Genomic DNA, 21137 nt, shown 5'->3' with positions numbered 1-21137 from the left:
TGAGTCCGGTGCCGCGGAACCGCAACTGGGCCAGAGGCAGAACCCGGTTCTGACCCGAGTCTCTGTGTGTCTGCAGGCTGCCCAACATCCTGGAGGAGGAGAACGAGGACGAACCGGAGTGAGTCACCGCTGACCCGCTCTGGACGGGTTCTGGACAGTTCTGGAGCTTTAATCCTGGTTGGGTCAGTTGGAGGCTCAGCAGATCCAACCCGGTTCTGTCTGCTGAACCAGTAATCAGACTGGACCTGCTGGTTTCTTTCCATTGATTCGTTTCCTGTAGAAGCGATGCGTCGCCATCAGGCCCTGTCAGGGGTCAGGGGTCAGGGGTCAGGGATGGGACAGAAGGCCTGGGTCGTAACTTCACATCCAAAATGGCCGACTGGCCACTTTTTAACATCCTGCTGCTAAAAAGCACAACTACAGCAAAACAGATTATTTTAAATGTTTAGTAAAGATATTTGTTGTGATTTGTTGAATACAGAAAATTCAATATAATCTCTCATGTTCAGAGAAACAAAATTATTTCAATATTTTACTTTTGAAAACTCATTTTATTCTATTTTTTGCGACAGACAGCTTGCTCTGTGAGCTTATTTCATATTTCCAAGATGGCAAAAAATACACATTAAAATGTACTAATAATTAATTTATCAGTCTATTTGACTAATAGAGACATAATTTTTACCCATAAAACCATCTGTTTTATGCAGCCACGGTTTAGTTTGGTATAAAGTGGAGCTAATAAGATCAAGTGAAGGACAAACATATGGCATATATAGAAAATAATAACAATAAAAAGACTAATGGAACTAAAATCCATCCATTTTCTAACGCCCTGGTCTCTAGTCGGAGGTGCTGGTCTCTATTTCCAGGGAAGGTTTCGGGCGAGAGGCGGGGTCACCTGGACAGGTCGCCAGTCTGTCGCATGGAACTAAAATGTCCTTTTTAAAAGAAACTATGAATGTTGTGACTTTATGAACCAAAAATGTAACAATAAATTCATCAGTTTTCTGCTCCTCTAGTCTGAGAAGAAAACATTTGTTTAAAAATCATGATAATAAAACCAAGCAGCTTTTTATTCCACTCCCACCCAAAAAACTTGAAATATTAATTTCATAATCATATATAAAGTTTTCCCTGTAATGACTTTCTGCAAAAGAAATTCAAAATAAATATCAATTCCTGCGTTTTGTGACTGAGATTTTGAGACAATAAAGGTTTTTTAAATTGCGGCTTCATCATAGTTCATAGAAAGATTTTCAAAAGTGGATATTACATTAAAAATCTATTCCATCTTTAAGTTTTAATATAATAAAATTTGGTAATTTGTGATCATTCTTTTTATTTCTTCTTTTTTCTGCTCAGTTTATCAAATCAAACTTTTTATTACGAATGTGCCTTGTCATGATATTTTCTATAAATTTTCTATAAAGACTGAAAAAACAACAGAATATTTCCATAAATCCGCCTTTTAACTCAAAACGTCACATGCAGCAATGAATTGTGGGTAATGCACTTCGCCAAAGTCCGTTAAAATCATGTAAGGGCAGAAATAGGGAGATAGGACCCAAGATGGACGAAGGGCGGATGAGGAGAATGTGAGACACACTGTGACCTTTAACCTCCAACATGAATGAGGGAGAGGATCGGACCCATGAAACCTGCCGTGATGGGAGGTCATGACTGTGTACTAACAGAAACCTGATCCATTTTCCAACCTGAACCAGAATATAACTTTTAGTTTATATTTAGTTTGGACTCTGCTGGGAGCCACCAGAATGATTCTGCTGAGCTGAGTTTGTTTCAGAGCTCTGAGCCGATTCCTCCAGATGTTCCAGATGTTGGGTTTCCCAGCAGCTCTCTGCTCTTCTGCCCGTTCAGGCTGCAGAACCTGCAGGACGACAGTGAGGACAGCACAGAGAATAAAAGCAGACAGAGTGAGGAGAAGCAGACAGAGCAGTAAGTTCAGCCATGTTGGATCAATGAGGCTCTGCTAGCTTCAGCTCAGCTAGCACGCTTTGTGGGCGGAGCTTAACCACCCGTCACTCCACTGCTCACCTGGCTTGTTCCAAAGCATAGAAAGAAACGCTTAGTTCAATAACGCTTCACCTTCATACTCACCTAGCACTGCAGCTGGATGGATGGTGGGTTGGTTGGTTGGTTAGCTGGTTGGATCACTAGTTGGTTGGTTGGTTGGTTCAGTGATTGGTAGGTTGGTTGGTTGGTTGGTTGGATCAGTGGTTGGATTAGTGGTTGGTTGGTTGGTTGGTTGGTTGGTTGGTTGGTTGGTTCAGTGATTGGTTGGTTGGATCAGTGGTTGGTAGGTTGGTTAGTTGGTTGGTTGGATCAGTGGTTGGATTAGTGGTTGGTTGGTTGGTTGGTTGGTTGGATCAGTGGTTGGTTGGATCAGTGATTGGTTGGGTTGGTTGCATGTTTGGTTGGTTGGATCAGTTGTTGGATCAGTGGTTGGTCGGTTGGATCAGTGGTTGGTTGGATCAGTGATTGGATTAGTGGTTGGTTGGTTGGATCAGTGGTTGGTTGGATCAGTGGTTGGTTGGTTGGATCAGTTGTTGGATCAGTGGTTGGTCGGTTGGATCAGTGGTTGGTTGGATCAGTGGTTGGTTGGTTGGATCAGTGGTTGGTTGGGTTGGTTGGTTGGTTGGATCAGTGGTTGGTTGGGTTGGTTGGTTGGTTGGATCAGTGGTTGGTTGGATGGTTGGTTGGATCAGTGGTTGGTAGGTTGGTTGGATCAGTGGTTGGATTAGTGGTTGGTCGGTTGGTTGGTAGGTTGGATCAGTGATTGGTTGGGTTGGTTGCATGGTTGGTTGGTTGGATCAGTGGTTGGTTGGTTGGTTGGTTGGTTGGTTGGATCAGAGGTTGGTTGGTTGGTTGGTTGGATCAGAGGTTGGTTGGTTGGTTGGATCAGTGGTTGGTTGGTTGGTTGGTTGGTTGGTTGGATCAGAGGTTGGTTGGTTGGTTGGATCAGAGGTTGGTTGGTTGGTTGGTTGGTTGGATCAGAGGTTGGTTGGTTGGTTGGTTGGATCAGTGGTTGGTTGGTTGGTTGGTTGGTTAGTTGGATCAGTGGTTGGATCAGTGGTTGGTTGGTTGGTTGGATCAGTGGCTGGTTGGTTGGTTAGTTGGATCAGTGGTTGGTTGGTTGGTTGGTTAGTTGGATCAGTGGTTGGATCAGTGGTTGGTTGGATCAGTGGTTGGTTGGTTGGTTGGATCAGTGGCTGGTTGGTTGGTTAGTTGGATCAGTGGTTGGTTGGTTGGTTGGTTGGTTGGATCAGTGGTTGGTTGGTTGGTTGGTTGGTTGGTTAGTTGGATCAGTGGTTGGTTGGATCAGTGGTTGGTTGGATCAGTGGCTGGTTGGTTGGTTAGTTGGATCAGTGGTTGGTTGATTGGTTGGTTAGTTGGATCAGTGGTTGGATCAGTGGTTGGTTGGTTGGATCAGTGGTTGGTTGGTTGGTTGGTTGGTTGGTTAGTTGGATCAGTGGTTGGTTGGATCAGTGGTTGGTTGGATCAGTGGCTGGTTGGTTGGTTAGTTGGATCAGTGGTTGGTTGGTTGGTTGGTTAGTTGGATCAGTGGTTGGATCAGTGGTTGGTTGGTTGGTTGGTTGGATCAGAGGTTGGTTGGTTGGTTGGTTGGTTGGATCAGTGGTTGGTTGGTTGGTTGGATCAGAGGTTGGTTGGTTGGTTGGTTGGATCAGAGGTTGGTTGGTTGGTTGGATCAGAGGTTGGTTGGTTGGTTGGTTGGTTGGATCAGAGGTTGGTTGGTTGGTTGGATCAGTGGTTGGTTGGTTGGTTGGTTGGATCAGTGGTTGGTTGGTTGGTTGGTTGGTTGGTTAGTTGGATCAGTGGTTGGATCAGTGGTTGGTTGGTTGGATCAGTGGTTGGTTGGTTAGTTGGATCAGTGGTTGGTTGGTTGGTTGGATCAGTGGTTGGTTGGTTTTTGAAGGTCTTCTCCCAGCTCTAACTCTACTGTTTTGCTTTCTGGAACTTTCTCTCTGCCAATCAGGACTGAGCGGAAGAAGTCGGTTGGACCTTTTAAGTTGACCAGATGTTGGTTTGATGGATTCAGTTGAAAATGATTCCAGTCGTCAATTTGACTCTCATGAACACAGAAGGCCTTCAAGTCATTGCCTAGGGTGCAATGACTAGACCAGGCCTGCTGGTGGCGCTATAGTGGTTCCTGCACCAGAAGCAGAGCAGAAAATGTGGAAGGCCGGTTATGAACCAGATGTTGTCTAGTTGGTCAAAACGTTCTGTGTTGGGAAGAGTCAGAAGTTTTTCACTCGTCATTCCCACCAGCTCTGTTCAGTCTGCTTTAGTCCAACTCCAGTCCGTTTGCCTATAAAGTCCAGTCTAGTTGATGTGAATGCTAATTGACCTTTGACCTCTGGTCCTCCAAACCTCGGTCTGGGTCACTCCAAAAGCAGGCAGTGGACTACAGCACAGAGCATTCTGGGTAAATACAGCCAAAGCTAACTTGCTAGCCTAGTGCTAGCAGCAGAAATGGCTCCTGGTCTTTAGCCAAAGACTAAAGAGAAATCCTCCAACACTAAAATCTGACGCCTCCATTTTGTTTCCATCTGGTGAAGAAGGAAGTTGCTCTCAGTGTCTTCAGAGGTTCTTGGTGCAGCGCCCCCACAGGCCAGGAGGGGAACCACAGCATGTTAAATGTTACAGTTTGGTCTCAGCCTTACTGGGCCTCTCCTCCATCTCTTTTCATTCACTCTTCTCAGGTGTCTGGTGGACGTCTGCCCAGCTGAAGACGATCCTGAAGCTGCAGCTGAAGAGAGGCAGGTGGAGTCTCTGGCCCCGCCCACTGCACTTGAGCCAGAAGACCAGGTGACTCCTTCGTCCACTGATGTGGAGCCGGCGTCAGAGAGGAGAGATCTGGAGAGTCCCATAACCCAACAACCAGAACCGCACCTTGAAGAGGCCCCTACCCACACTGCAGAGCAGGTGACTTTCCACAAACATCAGGATCACATCTGACCTCTGACCTGGTAAACGGTTTGTCCTAACGAGCCAATCAGATTGTTCACATCCAATCAGAGGATTCCCTGAATGAAAAGGAACCAATCGTGACCAGTTTGTTTAGATCCGTCAGTAAGTGTCTAAACATACCAAACCAAATGGTGGAATGTAAGAAAGACACAAGAAAACATAAAACTCTTTAGTTTTATAGCCTTTTATGAAGCACAGATATGTTTACTCAGGTAACATTTCGACCTTCGTTGAGCTGCAATGCAGCGTGTGAAAAGTATTTCATATTTTCACAAAGTAGCTCAGACCCCAAAATTCCTTCCCGGTGAATCTAGGATTATTTGACTAGACCATCTGTGCAGCTTCATGTCTCTCATGTTTTTTCTCTGCTCAGAGCGAAGCAGCAGCAGGAGAAGAAGAGGCAGGAGGATCTGGAGGTGAGAGACGGGAAACTCTTTGACTCAAACACCAATGATCCACTCAGGCTAGCTCGTTAGCTATGGACATGCTGGTTCTCTCCATGCTAGCTCCATTTGCTGCTAGCTCAGTTGGTGCTAGCTCTGTCAGTGTTAGCTCAGTTGGTGCTAGTTCAGTCCTTGTTAGCTCTGTCCGTGTTAGCTCTGTCTGTGCTAGCTCAGTCCGTGTTAGCTCAGTCCATGTTAGCTCAATTGGTGTTAGCTCTGTCCGTGCTAGCTCAGTTCGTGTTAACTCAGTTGGTGCTAGCTCAGTCCGTGTTAGCTCTGTCCGTGCTAGCTCAGTCCGTGTTAACTCAGTTGGTGCTAGCTCTGGCCGTGCTAGCTCAATCGGTGTTAGCTCTGTCCGTGCTAGCTCAGTCCGTGTTAACTCAATTGGTGCTAGCTCTGTGCGTGCTAGCTCAGTCCATGTTAGCTCAGTTGGTGCTAGCTCAGTCCGTGCTAGCGGTGCTGGTGGTTTCTCTCTCTGGACGATAAATGTCGCTCAGTTCCAGCTGTGAGTTTTCTCACTGATGTTTCTCCATGCAGCTCCCAGCGTCTGTTCTCCCGTAAAGAGCTTCCTGCTTCGGTTCCCGCTCGCCGCAGAGTGCGTGGAGCACTGCAGGACCCTGCTGCAGGAGCACCACCTGACGCCCCCCGCATTGTCCATGCCGAGTCCCCGCCCAGAGCTGGCCGAGCTGGCCCAGCAGCTGTCGCAGCTCCAGAAGCATGCGCGGCAGCACTGCAGCAGCATGGCCAGTCGCTTCGCTCTCCCCGACTTCCTGAGCAGCCTTAACCGCTCCGTCGTGCAGTGGCGCCATCCAGACACCTGATAGACCCTCTATCTGTAGCTCCAGCCTGGAAAGTGCCAAATAAAGCTGCTCGTCCTCTGCAGCATGCAGCTCCCTCTGGTGGCCATTTAACCTCAGGTGGACAGACTGAACAGGAAGTGTCCTCTTTCCTGCTTCCTGTGGCTCTCTGAGACGAAACTGACAGAACCAAATCATTTGTCGCTTCATTGGCATCAAACACACAAATAATTTAAAATCTAGGTTAAAAATGTCAACCCAAAGCAGCAAATATTTTTAATATCAGCAGATTAATTAGTATCTAAAATTACAAAATAAAGTTAGAAGCAGCAGGAAACTACTTTACCCGATAATCTGCTGCTGAGTTCTGGTTCTGGTTTCACCTGAACAGAAGAACCAGCATGTTAACAACATCTCAGCAAAGAGCAACATTAGAAAGAGCAACGTTTAAACTGGATCTTCAGGTTGCAGAACCCGACCCAAACCTCGACCCAGTTCACCTCCTTCAGCTTCACTGAAATTCACTCTAGATCAACAGATCCCCACATTTTTCCCACTAATGCAGAACTGTGAGTTTATTGCAAATTTTCCACAAAAAGTGATGCCAAGTCCCACCTGCAGGTGGCAGTATTTCTTGCTTCTGCTGCCTCAGCCTGACTTGATGTCAGTTTATCATCCTTGATCATTGCGGCGAGTAAAAAGTAGCATCTCTGTTCTCCATGTAAATGAACAGACTGTTTTATCACATTAAATATATCACAAAAAATTCTTCTTTGCTCCTTTTATTCTTTATTTTATTGCAAAAAATCACAAAGATGATCACAGAATCCTGGAGGAACTGAATGTTACAAATTAGACAATAATAATTTCTTCATAAAGTTATTAAAATTGATTGCTGAAAACATAGAGCAGGTGTCTCAGATCTGTTGCTATGGAAACAAAGCAAACCTGAATATACTTAATAGGAAACAAAGACTCAGAGCAGCTTTTCCAGCTCTGCTACCATCTGCTGCTCCTGGGCCACCGTACAAAAGCAACTAGGTCATTTATTCCCACAGTCACCGCATGCTTTCCCCCTGCTAATTAGACAATGAAGCAGACAGAAAAGGAGCTGAAACACCAAGGATGACCTGAGTTCAGTCGGAAACGTCCAACTACAAATCCAGATTTTTCTTAATATGAACTCAGTTCAGAAAACCTCAGAGCAGCTTCTGCATGGAGCCGCTACGGTTAGCGTTCTGCTGCTGCGTCTCCCAGAAGAGGGCGGAGCCTAGCTGCTGGTGGGCGGAGCCTGCAAAGCCAGACTGGTGCTGGTGGGCGGAACCTGTAGAACTACTTCAGCTCTCTGTTGAAATGTCTCATACTTACCTGGCTTACCTGGCTATCAGTTTGTCACCTCAGAGTTTCTGCTCCTTTTTCTGTTTAACCAATAAAAGTGTTTTGGTTCTTTTGGGACACGGTTTTGACCCAGTGGGATCAGGCTGTGTGTTGCTGTTATGAAGAGAAACGCGTCACGTCTGCTGTGTTTCTGTTTGATGTCTCTCTGGGATGTTTATGATTACCATATGAAATTATTTTCTGTTGTGTTAAACCTCAGTAAATCAGATCAGATCAGCTGTTTCATGATGAACCATCCAGCATCTAAATTCTGCACAATCTGCCGCTTTTAGACCCCAGGATGTTTGAAATGCCCTTCATGATGAGACTGGATGTGAGAGATTATCAGCTCATCTTCAGCCAGCAGGATTCTTCTGCCACATTTCGGTTCTAAAACTGAAAATCCAGGTTTAAATTGATGTAGACAGAAAGACACAAACACAACTCCTGAAACAAATAAAAGGTGACAGAAAAACTCTGAGGAGGTTTAATAGACTTGTACTTGAGGCTATAGTGAAGCATAGTTTAGGTTCTGTCATACTGACGTTCTCTACAGGAACATCCAAAGTTGAGCTCCAAGTGGCTTCTTCAAGCAAAATGTCTGAACAGATTTAAATACATCAACTGATAATTCACTGAATTCCTCAGAGCCCTCTGCAGCTGACAGTTTATGGATTGATTTACCAGAACAAAGCAGCTCCTCTTCATGATGCTAAAAACATTTCCAACAGGAGATGGATCTGGATCAGCCATCTGAAGCACCGCTCCTGGAATTCAACCACCTGAGGTTTGAAATATTCTGGAGCTTCCTGGAAAACACGGCAGGCACCTTGATGTCTCAAAAAATCCTGCATCCTCTGAATCAGCGGGCCGGGATTCCTCGTTTTAAAAACTTGCTTTGGGGCTGAAGTGAGACTATGGGGAGTTTTGAACTAACACCAGTGTCATCTGCGTAGAATGTGATCAAATGGATAAGAACGTAAAGTTATGTTATATTTTTGTTAGTGATTCTGGACAGAACCAGAATTCAGGTGGCAGGAATCAACAGAAGATCTTAGGTTAAGTTTTTATAAATCGTTTTCTGTGGATCCGAGAAAGAATTTAAAAAGTTTAGCTCCACAGTATTTGACTGAAAAGAATCCCAGTTTCCTCATTAAACGTTTCTACATTAACAGCAGGAAACCTCACTGCAAATACAAACCACATTGTTTTTATTTCAGCAAATATCAGGAGTTTGTGAATATTACCCACACTCTGAAATATTTTCTATTGGGCAATGACTTAGTTACTGATGCAGTCTTCATTAATTAGAAATAACTGTTCATAAATTAGAGCTAATCCCATTAATAAATTAAACAAAAATTTAATATATAATATGCTCAACATGTAGTTAGTTTTCAAACATTATCATCTACATAGAGTGTGATAAATGGTTAAAAATGTGACGCTGAGTCGTTAAAAGGTTTTCTTAGCAATTCTGGACTGTAACTTAAAAAGCCAGATAGCTAATCTAATTCACAAATGAAACAAATTCTGGAAGAAGAGCTATGTGGTCCAAGGGCAGATCTATGTGGTCTAGGGGAGGGGCTACATGGTCTAGGGGAGGGGCCATGTGGTCTAGGGGAGGAGCTTTGTGAAACGCCGTTTCTATTAACCATAACAGATGGAAACAGCTGGATCTGCCAGACCTTCAGATTTTATGACTTGAATTGAATGAATTGTTTATTTATATATAGCCATATAACCTTAAACTAAAATCTTACATTTTATTGAATAATAGCTGTTATCAGAGTTTTGTGCAGCTTTTAGCTCCTTTTGCCAACAGTAAATATTTTATAAACTCAATAAAAAAGTTATTCATCTGGAACCACAGAAGAGAAATCCTGAACTTTTTATGAAACCATTTTCTAGATACTGTTCAGTTACTTTAAAACAATCTGGGTTTTATTAAATTGTTTCTTTAATAACCTGATTTTGTATTTCTTTGCTTTCATTTCTTTCAAGTTTTCCCTTTAACTGTGTAACATTTTTCCCAATCTTCATCTTGTTGGAATAAATCTTGAGATCTGAGTAAATCTGGAGTGATTGTCATCCTTTAATTCTGTTTAGTCGGAGACGATTTTCCAGATTTCAGATGTTAGAGAAAGAATGGAGGCTAACAGGAGTGTTTATATTTTCTCTGTTCAGAAGCCTAACTACAGTTATTTCACACTCAGGCTCCAAGAGGTCAGAGGTTAAAAAGCGTTCAGCTGGGTGATTATTTTAGATGCAGCAGGAGGTCTGCTCCAGTTTTCTCTGTCTTCATGCTGGCTCTGCGCTGCGGCGCCGGTCCGTGTCTTCTGCTCTGATCCTCAGGAAGCTGCAGGAACGCTGACGCTCCGGCGCTGATGCTGCAGGCTGCAGGTCCGGACGAGCTGCACGGACTCAACCTGAGCATCCCGCAGATAATCACAACCCCAGAACCGGAGCCCAGCACGCTGATGGTGCCTCAGCTCAGGTAACAGCAGCAGGCCTGCAGGGGGCGCCGTTCATCTCTACACCCAGCAGCTCGAAGAGAAATATTAAATTATTAAATCATTCATATTAAATCATTAATCAATATTAAATCATTAAAATATTAAATTATGGAAAAGACAAGAAAGGAATGATGGGAACATTTATGGGTTTCATAAAAGAGAAAGAAGCGGGAAAATGTGAATCTAAAACAAAAAGCTGAAAATGTGCAGGAATATTATAGTTTTATTCAGTGGAAGAAGAAGAAGAGACGGGTCAGCGGGTCAGAACCGTTCTAACAAACATCCTGAGGGGAAGAGCGTCGAGCCGTTGACCTGCAAACGAATCGTGTCTCCAAAGACATCGTCAAAATATTTGAAGATATTGATGATGACCTCTGGAAACATTTTTGTTCTGTATCTTTAATAAATGATAGCGGCACCAACAAACTTTGGTTCCGTTTGACCTTGAAAGCTGCTGGCGGCGCCGCCTCGGCGTGTTTAATCCTCCTGTTGGGGCTCAAACATCGGCTCTTCATCACACGGAGAGTCCAGATCAGTCTGTTTGTTCAAACTCTGGAGCCATAAATCATTTGACAGCAGCGATAGAGAGCAGCCAGGCTCACAGGGTTCTGGATGTGCTGCTGTCTGCAGAGCTGACCCGACGGCAGGCGAGGAGGACGAGGAGCTGCTGAAGGCCCGGTCCAGTCAGGGAGACGATGAGTGAGACCCCGACCCAAACACAGCATGACCCTCCTCCATCAGCGGCGTCGTCAGTGTGTCCGTTCTCCCCGCAGGATGCGGCCGCAGTCCGCCGCCAGCGTGGCCAGCGTCACGGTCCAGGAGCGCCTCAACCAGCTGGTCGGGCTCTTCAAGGGTCGGACGGAGCGGCACAAAGACCGCCTGGCGGATCCCGACGAGTCCGAGGAGGAGAGCCCCACTGCCTGTAGGTCGCCCCGATCCAGATCCCCTCATCCAGGAAAACCACTGGATCCAATCGGCTTACCCAAAGAGAACAGGATCCAGTTGGTTTCCTGGATCCAATGGGATCCCTCAGGGATTTTCAGTTGGATGTCCTGGTGAAAGCGGACCGGATCCCTGACCGTCTCTCCTGAACCTTGCAGCTCCTGCCAAAGCTCCGCCGGCTCCTCCGCCGCCTCCGCCTGGACAGGAGAAGAAGGACGAACCGGAACCACCGCAGGAGGCGGGTCTGTTCCAGTTTGAACTCCTGGGTCATCCGGTCCAGCTCCCCAAACTTCCCCCGATGCCCGACTGGCTGCGGTCCATCCTGGAATACCGCTTCCCGTCCAGCATTGATCCGTTCACTGGTGAGCTCTCCTCCCAGAACCGACCAGATTCTCCCGACGATTTCCCATGATTCTTCTCTCCCGTCCTTCAGATCTCATCTATGTGATCTGGCTGTTCTTCGTGGTGGCGGCCTGGAACTGGAACGTGTGGCTGATCCCAGTGCGCTGGGCGTTCCCCTACCAGACGCCGGACAACATCCACCTGTGGCTGCTGGCCGATTACACCTGCGACTTCATCTACATCGCAGACATCCTGGTCTTCCAGCCGCGGCTGCAGTTTGTCCGCGGCGGAGACATCGTGGTGCGTAGAGACACGGAGACTTCCTGCGTCCGACCCGGCAGGAACGGCTCTAACTGGTTTCACTGGTTCTACCTGACAGTGTGACAAGAAGGACATGAGGGAGCATTACATGACCACCGAGCGGTTCAAGGTGAGAATGTTCTGCTAGAGCAGCGAACGATCCGGATTCTGGAACGTTTCTGGTTCTGACCCGTGTTCCGTTTGTTCCCAGATGGACGTCATCAGCCTGTTCCCCATGGAGATATTTTACTACTTCACAGGAGTGAACTCCCTGCTGCGCTTCCCCCGCCTGCTGAAGGTGAGGCGCTCTTCCTCCTCTCCCTCCTCTTCCTCATCCTGTCCAGGCGAAGCGGCTGATTGGTTGTTCTCTCCCAGTACATGGTGTTCTTCGAGTTCAACGACCGGATGGAGGCCGTGATGAAGAAGGCCTACATCTACAGGTGGGCACTGCATCCAACCTCATCCAACCGCATCCAACCTCATCCATCCTCATCCAACCACATCCAACCTCATCCAACCACGTCCAACCTCATCCAACCACGTCCAACCTCATCCATCTGCACATTGCATCCAACCTCATCCAACCTCATCCAAAATAATCCAACCTCATGCGACCGCATCCAACCACATCCAACCTTATCCAACCACATCCAACCTTATCCAACCACATCCAACCTCATCCAACCTTATCCAACTGCATCCAAAATCATCCAACCTCATCCAACCTCATCCACCCTCTGCCCCGGCCCGTTACCCAGGGTGATCCGGACCTCCACCTACCTGCTCTACTCGCTGCACATCAACGCCTGTCTCTTCTACTGGGGCTCTGACTACGAGGGTCTGGGATCCACCAAATGGGTCTACGACGGGAAAGGCAACGCGTAAGAACGTCATGACATCATCAATCAGGAAGAAAATAGAAAAACATTCCACTTTGTTATCATAAGTTATTTCTACTGCTTTTACCACTTTATACTCATAATATATATTTTTTCTATAATCTGTTAGCCAGCAGCTAGCTGCCTTTTCCTGTGGTTAATCAGTTGGTAGACAGGAAGCGGTTCTGGGGTCGCGAGCAGAACTGAAGCCTCCGCTCCACCCGCTGAATCCTGTTCTCATAATATGTATAGTCTTTCATTTTATCACGACTTTTTTCTCCTCTTACTGTCGTACAACTTTATCCTTGTAATATTCTGATTTTGTTGCCGTGATTGATTTTTTTAGATGCTCTGTCATAATAAGAAACGCAGTTTTTCTGCTGACCACTAGAGGTCCCACGTCATTCAGGTGTAACCGGAGGTTCCTGTCGGTGATGTCAGAGGAAGGACAGTCTGCATAAAGAACAGACTGCTCCCTTCAGCGCATTTCATCAATAATAACTCGCTAAATACTTAACATATTTTATTACTGGAAACATTATTCAAACACCTGTCATAGCTACATTTACTAGTAAATTTATTTCTTTTTAAAAGTATTTTTAAGTTGGTCTGATACACGGTTCAGTATATTTAAATATTCTTAGTTGGGAATAGTATAGGAATTTAATATTCTGACATTGAGGTATGATGAGCATTTTACAAAGCATACAGCCATTCATATTTTTAAAAATTGTATTATTAATACATATTTATATAAACACAAAACAATACAAATATATTGAGGAAAAAAGGATGACCATAAAATAATTAATTCTAAATATATATTTGGTTATGCATATTTATTTGCACATGTACAGTACAGACCAAAAGTGTGGACACAACTGTGTGTCCACACTTTTGGTCTGTACTGTATATATATATATATATATGTGTGTTTGTGTGTGTGTGTTTTCATGTTTTCCAGCCGATGAGTTCTAGCTTAAGAGATTCAGCAGCTGAGATTGAGTCCAAATCCGATGTGAGGTTCATCCTGGGCAGTGAATCCGTCTCTCCTTATTTTCCCATTTCTTCCTCACATCGTGTCTTTAGGAAACCTTCAAAACACAAACGGGAGATTTGGGAGCCATCTTACTTTTGACAGAGTGAAATGACATAGTCTTTGCCATCTGTATAAACTTTGCTGGTGAATGTTATGACATGTAATATAATAATGTATTTATAATCATATATATTGTATTGTTTTATTTCTAAGGTAGGTTCTTGTGTCAGATAATCTAAATCAACATTAGGGAATATTTTAAACTTTTAAAATCTGGGTTAGCCTTCATAGCGGGGCTGAACCCTGGTGTTACACCGTTAGCACTATAGCTAATATTAGCTGGCATTTTGCCTGTGGATATAAATACAGTTTACTAATATACTAATCACAAAAAATAAACGGTAATATGTCCATCTTACTTGTGAAACATTATCACCTATATCTGACGTCGATATGAACACAATGTCCCTGAGCGCTGAGGCTTCTTCTGCTGTTTTGGTTTAGCCAAGTAGGAGGGACGACCGCTCCAAGATGGCCGCTATGTTTCCTGTGCCAGAGCAGCCAATGGGGGGTCTACTCTTCTATTATGTCTATGGGGTTTTCACTTCATCAGATCATGACTTGTTTTTGGACTTCCTCCAGTGACAGGAAGTCTCTGTTTCCATAGTTACATCCGATGTTACTACTTTGCTGTGAAGACGCTGATCACCATCGGAGGACTGCCGGACCCCACCACCGTCTTTGAGATCTGCTTCCAGCTCATCAACTACTTTGTGGGCGTGTTTGCATTCTCCATCATGATCGGCCAGGTTGGTGTGTTCCGGGTTCTGGTTCTGGTTCTGGCGGACGGACTCACCTTTTGGTTCCTGTGTCTCAGATGAGGGATGTGGTGGGAGCAGCGACTGCAGGAGAGAACTACTACCGGGCCTGCATGGACAGCACCGTCAAGTACATGAACTCCTACAGCATTCCCCGGGAAGTCCAGAACCGGATCAAGACTTGGTACGACTACACCTGGAAGAGCCAGGGCATGCTGGGTAAGCAGCTGGGATCCAGAGCTGGTTCTGGTTCCCTGAGTGGTGAGCGGAAACTGGGAGTTATGGACGTCCAGTATCTGGACATGATGGAAAACAGAAACGTCTGGAAGGATAGTGTGAATGAACGCAGTGTTCCTGAATGGCTCATGATGCGTTTGTGTCTCCTGTGTTCAGATGAACAGGAACTCCTGATTCAACTTCCTGCTAAGATGAGGATGGACATCGCCGTAGACGTCAACTACACCATCGTCAGCAAAGTGGCCCTGTTTCAGGTCAGAACCTCAGAACGACCCGAAGAACCGCAGCACCGACAAACAACGACCCACCGCAATGTGTGTGTTTTGCAGGGCTGCGACAGGCAGATGGTGTTCGACCTGCTGACCAGGCTGAAGTCTGTCGTTTACCTGCCGGGAGACTTCGTGTGTAAAAAGGTGAGGCTGCATGTTTCAGGAGCTATGGGGCTGCAGGCGGTGCTGAGGAGCTGCAGGTGGTGTTACGGGGCCGCAGGCGGTGCTGAGGAGCTGCAGGCGGTGCTGAGGAGCTGCAGGCGGTGCTGAGGAGCCGCAGGCGGCGTTACGGGGCCGCAGGCGGCGCTACGGGGCGGCAGGCGGTGCTGAGGAGCTGCAGGCGGCGTTACGGGGCCGCAGGCGGCGCTACGGGGCCACAGGCGGAGCTGAGGAGCCGCAGGCGGAGCTACAGGGCCGCAGGCGGTGCTGAGGAGCCGCAGGCGGCGTTACGGGGCCCCAGGCGGTGCTACGGGGCCGCAGGCGGCGCTACGGGGCCGCAGGCGGTGCTGAGGAGTTGCAGGCGGCATTACGGGGCCGCAGGCGGCGCTACGGGGCCACAGGTGGAGCTGAGGAGCCGCAGGCGGAGCTACAGGGCCGCAGGCGGTGCTGAGGAGCCGCAGGCGGCGTTACGGGGCCGCAGGCGGCGCTACGGGGCCACAGGTGGAGCTGAGGAGACGCAGGCGGAGCTACAGGGCCGCAGGCGGTGCTGAGGAGCCCCAGGCGGCGTTACGGGGCCGCAGGCGGCGCTACGGGGCCGCAGGCGGTGCTGAAGAGCCGCAGGCGGTGCTACGGGGCCGCAGGCGGTGCTGAAGAGCTGCAGGCGGTGCTACGGGGCCGCAGGCGGCGCTACGGGGCCGCAGGCGGTGCTGAGGAGTTGCAGGCGGCATTACGGGGCCGCAGGCGGCGCTACGGGGCCACAGGTGGAGCTGAGGAGCCGCAGGCGGAGCTACAGGGCCGCAGGCGGTGCTGAGGAGCCGCAGGCGGCGTTACGGGGCCGCAGGCGGCGCTACGGGGCCACAGGTGGAGCTGAGGAGACGCAGGCGGAGCTACAGGGCCGCAGGCGGTGCTGAGGAGCCCCAGGCGGCGTTACGGGGCCGCAGGCGGCGCTACGGGGCCGCAGGCGGTGCTGAAGAGCCGCAGGCGGTGCTACGGGGCCGCAGGCGGTGCTGAAGAGCCGCAGGCGGCGCTACGGGGCCGCAGGCGGCGCTACGGGGCCGCAGGCGGCGCTACGGGGCCGCAGGCGGCGCTGAGGAGCCGCAGGCGGTGCTGAGGAGCTGCTGTGTGTTGCAGGGGGAGATCGGACGGGAGATGTACATCATCAAGCAGGGGGAGGTCCAGGTGGTGGGCGGGCCGGACCTGGAGACTGTGTTCGTCACCATCAGAGCTGGTTCCGTGTTCGGAGAGATCAGGTCAGAACATGCAGCCACATGAGAAGCGGAACCGGTCCAAATCCAGTAAAGACCGACTGAAACCTTTAGATCTACTGGAGATCAACGAGATGAAACTGGATCAGAACCAGTAGCTCTGGGGCCCCCTACAGGAAAACCTCTAAGATTTTACTCAACCAGCAAAGTGATGATTGTGAAGGTTTTCCCCTGACAGCTGTCCCTCTCTCTGATTGGTCAGCCTGCTGGCGGGGGGCGGAGGGAACCGGCGCACCGCCAACGTGAAGGCGCACGGCTTCGCCAACCTGTTCATCCTGGACAAGAAGGACCTGGCAGAGATCCTGGTCCACTACCCCGAGTCCCAGAAGCTGCTGCGCAAGAAGGCCAAGTAAGACCCGCACCGGACCGGAACCAGACCGGACCGGACCGAACTGGACTGGACCAAAACCGGACCTGTGACTGATTCAGCTGATACTTTGCTGCTTTTTTTCCTGTTTTTCACAAATGAAAAGTTTCCGCCAGCCGCTCCTGTTCTGGAAACTTCTGAAAATCAAGTTTCCAGATTTGAAACCTTTCAGCTCCACTGAGACGCTGAGATCAAATCAGGATCTACGTTTTCTGCAGATTTTGTCTGATTTCAGTTCTGTAACCAGGAGGTGGCGCTGTTTGGTGAACAAACTGCTGCAGTTTGTCCAGACTTCCCTCTGATTGGTGCGTCAGGACACCGCTCTCAGGAACATCAGAATCGATCCTGAAGTTTTATGGATTTCTTTAAATCCTTCCTGAAAACAGAACCATGACCCGGTCAAAGGTCATAGGGGTCTGGTGATGTCATAACACATCATCACTCCTATGTCAGTGCACTTCCTGTTCCTGTCTCAGGAAGCTGTTCAATGATTTGATTAGGCCAGTTTGGAGGTTCATTGCTGAAGGTTCTGGGAGCCAGTCTGATCCGGGTCAGAACCAGCAGGTCCTGGACTCTGGACGTCTCAGTTGTCTCTCCTTCCTCTGTCCTCAGCAGGATTACTGTAATCAGATCAGGCTCTGGTTCTGACCGGGTCACAGCGGGTCACATGACCAGCAGGATCCGCTCTGGTTCTGCTGGTCAGGCGCTCCAGCTGCCTGTCTGTCTGTCTGTCTGTCTGCAGGACGATGCTGACCAAAGACAAGAAGCCGGAGGAGAAGGAGACACGCAAGGAGGCGGCCGAGGTCATCCCCCCCCGACCCGACACCCCCAAACTGTTCAAGGCCGCCCTGAAGGTGACGGAGCGCGCCGGCATCGAGGGAACATTCGCCAAGATGAAGAAGGTTTACCAACCGGCTGAGGGCCAAACGGAGGTAGGGAGGGAAGGATGGAGGGAGGAAGAAAACGAGGGAGGGAAGGAGGTAGAGAAGGAAGGAAGTAAAGGGGCTAGGCAAAGTAGAGAGGGAGGGAAGGAGGTAGAAAATCAAGGAAGGGAGGTAGGAAAGGAAACAAGGATGTTCCTGTCAGCTCTGAGGGTTTTGATGAAATAAAACAGCAGAAAGCCATCCTCCATCTTTGTTTTCTCAGGCTCTGCCCCCCATCTCTCCGGTGCCGCCCCCTTCTCCGATGCACCGCCGCTCTCCAGTCCCGCGCTCGGCTCTGGAGGACAGGGACGAGTCGGTGGCAGAGACGGCGGACAGCTCCGTCATCATCAGGATGACGCCGCGGCAGGAAGGGGAGGAGCTTCTGACGGTGGAGGTGTTGGAGGAAGGAGCAAAAAGGGAGGAGGAGGAGGGATGAGGAAGCTGCAGTACCGCCTTCGGCCACATGGGTAGCTAACGGCCTCAGAGGGGGCGCTGTTTCCCCAGGAGAGGAAACGTCGAAATTACAGACTCAGTTTCCCAGAGTTCATAGCTTTTGTTCTGCAGTCTGCCTCTGAACTGAAGCTTTTAGATGCTTTTATTAGCGAGGATGAGGAGCGGGTGATGAAGAGTAAATGATGAAGAGCAGCGTTGCTTCTGAATCGATGACGATGGACTGAAAGATCTGCGGCTCCAACACAGACAACAATCATCCTGAAAATGTTTTCTAGTTTTATTTTCCTCAGAAATATATTTTTAAAATGTGTCTGACTCTCTGAGGGTGCACTTACTTACTTACTATAATTAACTCAGTCAAAGGCCTGCTGACAGGAGCAAACGAGCTGCAAACACATGAATGAACTCCCAAACAAAACAAAACGCTGCAACCATGGGAATTAGAAACAAAATGGAAAATTCTGCTAAAAGTAAAAGCAGCAGCAAAAATAAAAAAAACTGCAACCTGGTTCCACCAAACGGAGTCCTCCAGGGCACTAGGGGGAGTCACATAGGAACTGGAGGAAGAAAGAAACAGGCGCGCTAAACTTCGTGTCATTTACAACAGCAGCATATCCACAATATTACCGACTGCAGACTCCCCCTGGTGGCCTGGATGACCTCCTTAGCGTCAGGGTTAAGTGTTTTATGCTTCCTGTCTTTTGACATTTACGGAATTTCCCCTTTGCATCAATTTCCTGCATTTGCAAAATTTTTATTTTCTGTTTAATGGTTGCAACGTTTACACCAGCTCTGTTCAGTCCGCTTTAATCCAGCTCCGGTCCATTTGTCTACAAACTTTGGTTTGTTTTCAGAATGTTAAACCGTTATTGACCTCTGACCTCTGGTCCTCCAGACCTCAGTCTGGGTTCGGTTGAAGTGAACTCTGGTTCGGTTTGAATGTGAACGCCAAGCGGACCGGAGACCGCTCCAAAAGCAGGACGTGGACTACAGTGCAGGGCATTCTGGGTAAATACAACCAAAGCTAACATGCTAGCCTAGTGCTAGCAGCAGAAATGGCTCCTGGTCTTCAGCCACAGACTAAACAGAAATCCTCCAACGCTAAAATCTGACGCCTCCATCTTGTTTCCATCTGGTGAAGAAGGAAGTTGCTCTCAGCGTCTTCAGAGGTTTTTGTGTCGTTTCCTTCAGTGGTTCTTGGTGCAGCGCCCCCACAGGCCAGGAGGGGAACAGAAATGTGTTTGCATGTCGTTCGCAGCCTGCAGGCCACCGTACTTCATCCTGAGCCCACAGGAAAAGCAACACAGTGTGTTTCTAACATCCCATTTAAAGTGTTTTCTTCCAGCCTATAGGGGGCACTACAGCAGACCTTGTGTCTCCATCCGTCCGATGTGGATATGTTGAATATTTCCTGTTATAAAATATTGGACTGGAGCTCAGAGTTCCTAACAGAACCTCCCTGAGCGGTCAGCGGGGTCAGAGGGTGTGAAAACGTTCTGTAGGAGCAGATCACGTGGTTTCTGCAGGATCCTGCTGATGTGAGGCGCAGGAAACAGGAAGGGCTGTTCCGGCCGGAGCGGCACAGGAAACCTGGAGCCAGAGGAGGAGATCGACGCCGATGTGGCAGGAAGCTGCTGATCCGCCTGAGCCCAAAGGATCTGCTCAAAACTTCAACATGTCTCCCAACGTTGGGCTCTAACCCCATCATGTTCCTGCTGTTTCCCAACGTTGGGAATGTTTTCCGGCTGAGTCGGCAATAAAAGCCAGGCTGTGTGTCGTTAATAAACCGTTCCTTCAGCAGCTCTCTGGGTGCCAGACTGGGAAGACAGGAAATGACGTCAGAGGTCCGATGCAGTGCCTCAAATCACTGATGTGTTTGAGGCTGTAGGTCCAGGAGGGGGCGCTGTTTGTCCCTCTTTAGGATAAATGTGGATGGTTTTTCATTGAACTCGGTTTCCCAGAGTTCATCTGCGCAGGACCGACTCATCTCAACTCTGGGAGCCGTTTGTAAAATTATACAGAAAGAATGAAAAGCAATAATTTGGTTTGTTCAGCCACAGAGACAAAGGTGTTCATTTTCAGTCATATTATTATATTTACCAAATTATTCATACATTTATAAATGTCAGTTCCAAACTAAAGGTTTAATTCACAAGCTAAATATTTAGCTTTCAAAGTATATATTTAGTTAGCACGCTAACTAAATATTTAGCTTGTAAAATAAATATGTAGCTTCCTAACTAAATATTTAATCTTTTAATAACATTTTCATTTTTCAACTCATTTATGAATGTAGAAATATTATGGTGAAAAATTGACTGAAAAATGAACAGACATATTTTCTCTGTGACTAAATAAACCAAATTTTTGTTTTTCATTTAACAATCGGCTCCTCCGTCTGACCTGGTGATCGATCAGTTTGATTGGAGCCCAGAGGTTCTGATCGGTTCAGGAGCCCAACTGGATCTGATCTGAACCGTTCAGAACCCAGAACACTTCCCAGAGCTGATGAAACCACAGAAATACTCTGATTACTCTGCAGTAATACTCTGATTAATTGCCAAATTATTCTACAAAATAATTATATTGACATTCAGATTAATCTACAGAAATACTCATTTTAATACTCAGATCATTCTGAAAAATATTCAAAGTAATCTGATTAATATTCATTAGTCTTCAGAAACTCATCTTAATATTTAAATTACTTAGCAGAAAAATTAATTACTCTGATTAATTTCCGCTCAGCTGATGGTGGAACTGTAGAGGAAGCTGAGCAGCAGCACGGACAGACGGTTCGGCTGGTTCTGTCCGCTGGACCGAGCTGCAACTGACTGGATCAGAACACACTCTGCTGAAGGGGGCGGGGCCTGCAGCTGATCGTCTCTTCCATCCTGGATTATTGACGTTTCTGGAAGTTTCAGCTCGGCGTCCTGCGGGATAAACATTCCCACAGAGTTCTGGGTCTGCTGGTTCCGATTCTGCTCTCTGGGTTTTTA

General features: G+C 47.7%; 1 protein-coding gene and 1 long non-coding RNA gene across 4 annotated transcripts in view; one reads left to right on the top strand and one right to left on the bottom strand.

The window, feature by feature from the left end:
• cngb1a (cyclic nucleotide gated channel subunit beta 1a) overlaps positions 1-18448 on the top strand; it is a 34373-nt gene extending 15925 nt beyond the window's left edge. For 2 of the 3 annotated variants that reach the window (XM_028015930.1, XM_028015928.1), the window contains 21 exons: positions 77-118; positions 1882-1959; positions 4746-4968; positions 5387-5429; positions 9986-10127; positions 10777-10845; positions 10920-11068; positions 11247-11450; positions 11522-11730; positions 11810-11860; positions 11942-12028; positions 12106-12170; positions 12489-12611; positions 14315-14456; positions 14525-14684; positions 14859-14956; positions 15032-15115; positions 16262-16380; positions 16598-16744; positions 17505-17694; positions 17909-18448. In XM_028015930.1, coding sequence (XP_027871731.1) covers positions 77-118; positions 1882-1959; positions 4746-4968; positions 5387-5429; positions 9986-10127; positions 10777-10845; positions 10920-11068; positions 11247-11450; positions 11522-11730; positions 11810-11860; positions 11942-12028; positions 12106-12170; positions 12489-12611; positions 14315-14456; positions 14525-14684; positions 14859-14956; positions 15032-15115; positions 16262-16380; positions 16598-16744; positions 17505-17694; positions 17909-18121 — 2638 coding nt within the window. In that variant the 3' untranslated portion in view covers positions 18122-18448. The remainder of the gene's footprint in view (positions 1-76; positions 119-1881; positions 1960-4745; positions 4969-5386; positions 5430-9985; positions 10128-10776; positions 10846-10919; positions 11069-11246; positions 11451-11521; positions 11731-11809; positions 11861-11941; positions 12029-12105; positions 12171-12488; positions 12612-14314; positions 14457-14524; positions 14685-14858; positions 14957-15031; positions 15116-16261; positions 16381-16597; positions 16745-17504; positions 17695-17908) is intronic. The other variant, XM_028015929.1, reaches the window with a different exon arrangement.
• LOC114143709 (uncharacterized) lies at positions 11685-12589 on the bottom strand. The gene is made up of 3 exons (XR_003595295.1): positions 12511-12589; positions 11921-12066; positions 11685-11802 (listed from the first exon to the last, which is right to left on the bottom strand). It is a non-coding gene; the product is annotated as an uncharacterized LOC114143709 (long non-coding RNA).
• Positions 18449-21137: the final 2689 nt, after the last annotated feature.

This window comes from Xiphophorus couchianus, chromosome 4 (genome assembly GCF_001444195.1).
Source record: "Xiphophorus couchianus chromosome 4, X_couchianus-1.0, whole genome shotgun sequence".
In the NCBI taxonomy this organism is placed as follows: domain Eukaryota; kingdom Metazoa; phylum Chordata; class Actinopteri; order Cyprinodontiformes; family Poeciliidae; genus Xiphophorus; species Xiphophorus couchianus.
The sequence above is the reverse complement of the archived record's forward strand: the minus strand, read 5'-3'. Positions and strand labels throughout refer to the sequence as shown.